The 5,278-nt window shown below is 73.3% G+C and overlaps 2 protein-coding genes across 2 annotated transcripts; one reads left to right on the top strand and one right to left on the bottom strand.

Annotated features, from left to right (window-relative positions):
* Positions 1-388: 388 nt before the first annotated feature.
* Positions 389-2,391, top strand: H696_04814 (hypothetical protein; the record flags this gene model as incomplete). The annotated part of the gene is made up of 3 exons (XM_009498679.1): positions 389-750; positions 921-2,078; positions 2,197-2,391. Exons 1-3 carry the CDS (start codon positions 517-519, stop codon positions 2,389-2,391), a joined length of 1,587 nt encoding a protein of 528 aa, XP_009496954.1. The 5' UTR covers positions 389-516.
* A 55-nt stretch (positions 2,392-2,446) lies between these two features.
* H696_04813 (hypothetical protein) lies at positions 2,447-3,757 on the bottom strand. Its single transcript, XM_009498678.1, has 2 exons — positions 3,442-3,757; positions 2,447-3,305 (listed from the first exon to the last, which is right to left on the bottom strand). Exons 1-2 carry the CDS (start codon positions 3,595-3,597, stop codon positions 2,463-2,465), a joined length of 999 nt encoding a protein of 332 aa, XP_009496953.1. The 5' UTR covers positions 3,598-3,757; the 3' UTR covers positions 2,447-2,462.
* Between the last annotated feature and the right edge of the window lie 1,521 nt (positions 3,758-5,278).

Below are 5,278 nucleotides of genomic sequence, written 5' to 3'. Positions count from 1 at the left end.
GGGGGGGGGGGGGGGCGCCGGCTGGCGAATTGTATTTGCCCCCCGGCCCGGGCATTTCTGGCATTCGTGCCCCGCAGGCCGGCCGCTCTCGGGCAGGCGCAGAGCGCATGCGAGAGAGAGAACGAGAGAGAGAGAGAGAGAGAGAGAGAGCGGGGCCGGCACGCCGCCAGGCGCGCGGGCCGCCCGGGGGCGCCCGGCCCCGGGCCCGGGGGCGATCCGCCGCGGGCGTGTTTTACGCCGGGCCCGGGGCGCACGGCCACTCGTGCCCTGTCTGCCCCCGGCGCCGGGAGTCATGTGATGCGGCCTCGACGCGCGCGCCCGATCTCCGATCTGCCCTTTTTCCGCCGCCGGCCCGGACCGGCCGATCCCCCCCCTCGGCCCGGGGCTATGTGCGCCTCCCCCCTCCCGCTCCCCGCCCTGTGTCCTTCTCCCCATCGCCCCCGGTCTCGCCCTTGGCCCCTCCTCCTCCCCGCTGGGCATCCCGCTTCCATCGCCTCTCCCGCAGGGCATCGACACATGCAGATGGCCCCGCCGCAAGAGCGCATCGCCGGCGCCACGCGCGCCAGGCTGCCGGACCAGCTGCGCGCCGCACGGCGTACGATCCACCGCGGCCCGGCCGACGGCCCGGGCCCCAAGCGGCTGCGCCACGAAGCGGACCAGCAGCCCGCCGGCCCGGCTGGCACCATGGCCGACTCGGTCCTCCTCCTTGTGGAGGCCGTCCAGTCGATCGTAGACGGCTACTGCGCCAAGGTGCGGCACTCGGCGCCAGCCCGCCCCTCCACTGACCGCCGCCGCCGCCGCCGCCGCCGCCGCCGCCGCATCGCCCCCCTCCATTCCCCGGCTCCCCTTTTGCACCCATACTGATGTGTCGGCCCTTTCCCCGCCCCGCCCCGCCCCGCTCGTCGCGCCGCGTCATCCAGCTGGACCTCTTCGGCGTGGCGACATACGCCCGGACCCAGCACTTCCATCGGCAGCACGACGCCACCGTGGAGCTCATCAGCAATGTGTCGCTGCTTCTCGGGCGCCTGGCCGGCGTGGCCCCGGGGCTTTTGGAGCAGCTGGCCGAGGCGCCGGCCACCGATTGGCCGGCCTTCCGGGGTCTGGCGCGGCAGCCGGAGGACACCCTCCCCCGGCCGGCCGGGGCCACCCTTTCCTCCGGGGCGCCGGCCCTGGCCAAGCGCCTGCGCTTGGACTTCGACATCGGCTCGGCCGGGGCCTCGGTGTCCAGCAGCCTGGCGGCCCTGTTCGCCGACCCCCTGGCCCCGGAACGGCGCCTGGACGACTTGGTCGATGCGCACAAGCGCAGCGCCACGCACGGCAACGCCACGGAATTTACCCAGCCCTCGCCCGGCGAGGGGCATGGGCCGGGCTCCCCGGGCGGCGGGTCGGCCAGCTCCTCCGGCAGCATGGACTGCAGCCGGACATGTGCGCGCGTGCGGCCGCCCCGGCGCGTGCGCATCGGCACCAGCATGCTGGCCGACCATCCGCACCTGCAGACATTGCTGTCGGCGGAGAAGGGGGCCGGGCCGGCCGGCCGGCCCGGGCCCGGGGCCCCGACCCTGGCCGCCGGCCCGGACGCCTCGGACCCGAACAGCGTGCTGGCCGCCCGGGCGGCCGGGGTGGTCGGGTCCACCGGCATCGTGGAGCCATGGGGCTCGCGGCTGCTGGCGGCCCCGCGCGCGGCCGGCAGCGCCGCGCTCCTGGCCCTGGCGCAGGGCCGCGGCACCCCGGGCGCGGACGCCGCCCCCACCATCGGGCCCCTGCCGGAGTACATCATGCAGGCGCAGATCACCGCGGCCGAGCGCCTGCGCCTGGTCGAGGAGCACCTCTTCCGCCTGCAAGCACGCAGCCCGCCGCTCAACCACTCGCTCTTCCAGCGGATCAAGCGCTGCGAGGACCGCCTGGTGGACTTGGAACGCGTGTGCTACTCGCTGATCAGCCACCAGCCGATTGTCGTCGGCGACCGGCCGGCCACCGGGCCGGCGGGCCGGCGGCGTCCGGCAGCCGGCACACCGGCCCCCGGGCCGGGCTCCCCCTCGGCCGAATGGCTCGACCGCGAGGAGGCCCTGATTTTGCTGGTGCGTGCTGGTGCATCGGCTGCCCGTCCTTTCCCCGACATTTGCATGCCTCCCGGCCTCCTGCCCCTCGGTCTGACCCCCTCCCCCCCTCCCCCCTGGCTCTCCTTCTCGGATGCAGCATCTTCTGACATCGCTTCCAGCTGAGTATGGCATCACCGATCTCGACCATGCCACTGCGTCAGATGCCGTGGCGGCTGCCCTGCGGGCACAGGCCTCACTCACCGAGGGCGATCCTCCCGGGACCGCTGGCCACCCGGACAACGGTCATGGCCGTCATCAACATCATCATCATCATCATCATCATGAAGAATAGAGCTGCCCACTTGTCTGGGCCGCGGCTCGACTTACTTTCAGCGTGGGGGAGCAAAGGCAGGGCAGGTGGGTTTATTGGCGACGGCGCTTGACGCCGGCGGGAGGGGATGGGGCTGGCGCTGGCGCTGGCTCTGGTCCCGGCGCCGGCGATGGCCCGGAGGGCTCGGTCACAGGGGCCGGGCGCTTGGCGGATAGGTGTTGCCGGAACAGGCGCGACGCATTGGCCATGGCGGCATAGTACCCGGCATAGTACCAGGCCATCGACAGGTTTGCCTGGATATCGGCATCCGAACCGAGCACCGAGTCGACCAGCTGATCGGCCGGCCCGGCGGGCGTCTGGCTGGCATCGGCAGCAACACCTGGCGCCCACGCCGGGCCGGATGACGGCCAGCCCGGGCCGGACACCGGCCAGCCAGACTCACCTCCCATGGCGCCCGGGGGCTGCCACTGCCATGGGGCTGCCCCGGCAGCCCCGGTGTCAGCCATGCCGGCCGATTGGTGATTGTACCACTGCCATGCCGCGTAGGAGGCCTCCGCCGCCCGGGGGTCAGCCCGGCCCGGGGAGGCGGTCATCGCCTCCTCGGTCACTGCGGGCGAGTCGGCTGGCACAGCTTCACGCTCGGCCTCCGGGGAGACATCGGCCTTGGCGCCGACCTCGGCATCCTCCTCCTGCGCCTCCTGCGCCTCCTCGTCTATCTCGGCATCGGCATCCGCAACCACGCATGTGTCTGCACCTTCATCATCTGCACTCGCATCGGCCTCCGACTCGGACCCCAAGGCATCCTGGGAGGGAATGGGAAGGGCGCCGGCGCCGGCGCCGGCGCCGCCCCGGGCCGACACGCGGGCCGTCGATTGGGCGGATGGCGGGGCACGACGGGCACGCGGGTGCGCTGCCGACGGCCGACCATGGAAGGCCTGTGCACCCGGGCCGGCGGCCGGTGGCGAGGGAGGGGAAGGGGAGAGGGGGGGGGGGGGGGCCGGTTGTTGGAGTGTCAGAAAGGGGCAGGCACAGGCGAGCGGCTGCCGGCAAGGAGCATGAGGGCCCACGCACCCGGAAGGACTGAATGGCACTGTCCCAGGCCTTGATCAGGGGTGTATCGTCCCAGGCATCTGGCGAAAGGGAGAGCTCAATGCCGAGAGCAGGGTCCTCGAGCTCCTCCTCGGGGGCGGCAGGGGCACCGGCGGCGACAGCCGGCGGCGGGGACATCCGTCAAACGAGAGCGTGCTCGGAGCACCGGCAGGAAAGATGCGGCAAGGGTGGACAGACCAGCGGTGGCGGGGCGAGGGGGCGGACACAGGGGGCGAGGTGGGAGAGAGAGCGCATCCAGGTGGATATGCCTGTGCGTGTGCGTGTGCGTATGCGTGTGTGCCCGTCTTCCCGCACACGCGCCCGAAAGAGCAAGGGCGGTGGGAAGGGCGATCAGCCGGGCCGGGGCCCGGGGCCCGGGCGGAGGGGCGGGGAACTCTCCCCTCCCTCGGGGGGGGGGGGGGGGGGGGGGGGCTCCCGGCGGTGCTTGGGCGGGGGGGGGGGGGGGGGGGGGCACCGCGCGATGAACGCAGACTGGCGGCACCGGGCGGGGGCGGCCCGGGGTGCCGATCGTCCCGATGGGGCGGCGTGGTCACGCGACACGCGGCTGACCTGTTCCCATGGTCTGGCCCTTCGGGCATGTTCTCGGACAGTTGGGACGTTCCCAGCCGGCGGCGGGCAGGGGGCGATTGGGGGGGGGCACCGGGCCGGAGGTGCGGCCGCGCGCGCGCGCGCGCCCCGGTTCACGACTGCGCGCCCCTGGGCGTCGTCCCGCCCCTCCGGCAAAAGCAACAGCCCGGGCACAGTGTGTGGCGGCTGCCCGCCATATTTGCCTCGGCCGGAACAAGGGCGGCGCCCGGAGGGAGGGGAGAGCGCGGGCGGGAGGGGGGGGGGCGCGGGGCGGGGGGACGGGGCCCTCGTGGCAGCCCGCGCGGGACCGCACAACTACGCCCGCTCCCGCGCGCGCGCGCACGCGGATCTCCCGGAGCAAGCCCCCCCCCCCCCCCGGTCCTCCGGTCGGGCGGCGCATGGTTGCATCAGGGTTCCGTTCCTTCGCCGCTCTTCTTTTTATTCCCTGCTGCCCGGCTGCGCGCACGCGTGGCCCTGCCCCCGGTCTCGCCGCCCCCCCCTCCCCCCCCCCTGCAAAGGCACACACGAACGAATATAAAAGGCCTCCGGTGTAGAGGAGACTGAAACACAGCCGCGTCCAGCAGATTCGCCTCCCTCCCTGTGTGACTGATTTGCCTACCCCCCCCCCCCCTTTTGCTGTATGCCCCCCTTCCCCGGCCGCCGCGTGGTCCCCCTTCCGCCCATCGCTCCCTGCTCCTCGCCCCCTCCCCTGCTCTGACACGCCGCCTCCCCGGTCCCTCCCGGTCCCCTCCCCCGATCAGACACCATGCTTGACGAGGAGACCATGTCCCTGGCCAACGCCGGCCCCGCCATCCAGACCTTCTGGGGCGTCGTGCTCGAGCCCGGCAAGCTCTACAACAACCTGGTCACTGAGACCTTCCGTGTGACCATGGTCCGTCACCTCGCGCCGCGACCCCTCCGGACTCTGCCCCTTTCCCTTCGCCCCACCGCCCGCCGCCCATGTGCTGACCCCCCAGAGCCCGTCGTCGCGCCATGTGCTCTCCAGGCCGCCCTCGGCGCCAAGATCAACGCCTCCTGCGAGCGCAGCACCGTCTCCGTCTTCGTTGACAACTGCGAGTATGTCATCTGCCACCTCCGCCCGGGCCAGGTATGTCGCTCCTCCCTGCATGCGCGCGTGCTCCGTCGTCTCCCCCGCCTACATCCCTCGCGGGGCTTGCATGCTTTGCCGGTGCTGACCGGCCCTCTCTCTCCCCCCCCCCCCCCCCCCCCC

The sequence above is a fragment of the Fonticula alba genome (assembly GCF_000388065.1).
Source record: "Fonticula alba strain ATCC 38817 unplaced genomic scaffold supercont2.8, whole genome shotgun sequence".
NCBI classification, from domain to species: Eukaryota; order Rotosphaerida; family Fonticulaceae; genus Fonticula; species Fonticula alba.
The sequence above is the reverse complement of the archived record's forward strand: the minus strand, read 5'-3'. Positions and strand labels throughout refer to the sequence as shown.

Excerpts from the sequence above, each read along its gene's own strand:
- H696_04813 (XM_009498678.1), bottom strand. The coding sequence starts at position 3,597 with ATGTCCCCGCCGCCGGCTGTCGCCGCCGGTGCCCCTGCCGCCCCCGAG. Across the intron at positions 3,306-3,441 it reads GTGCCATTCAGTCCTTCCGG|GCCTTCCATGGTCGGCCGTC; the intron begins GTGCGTGGGCCC and ends CCGGGTGCACAG.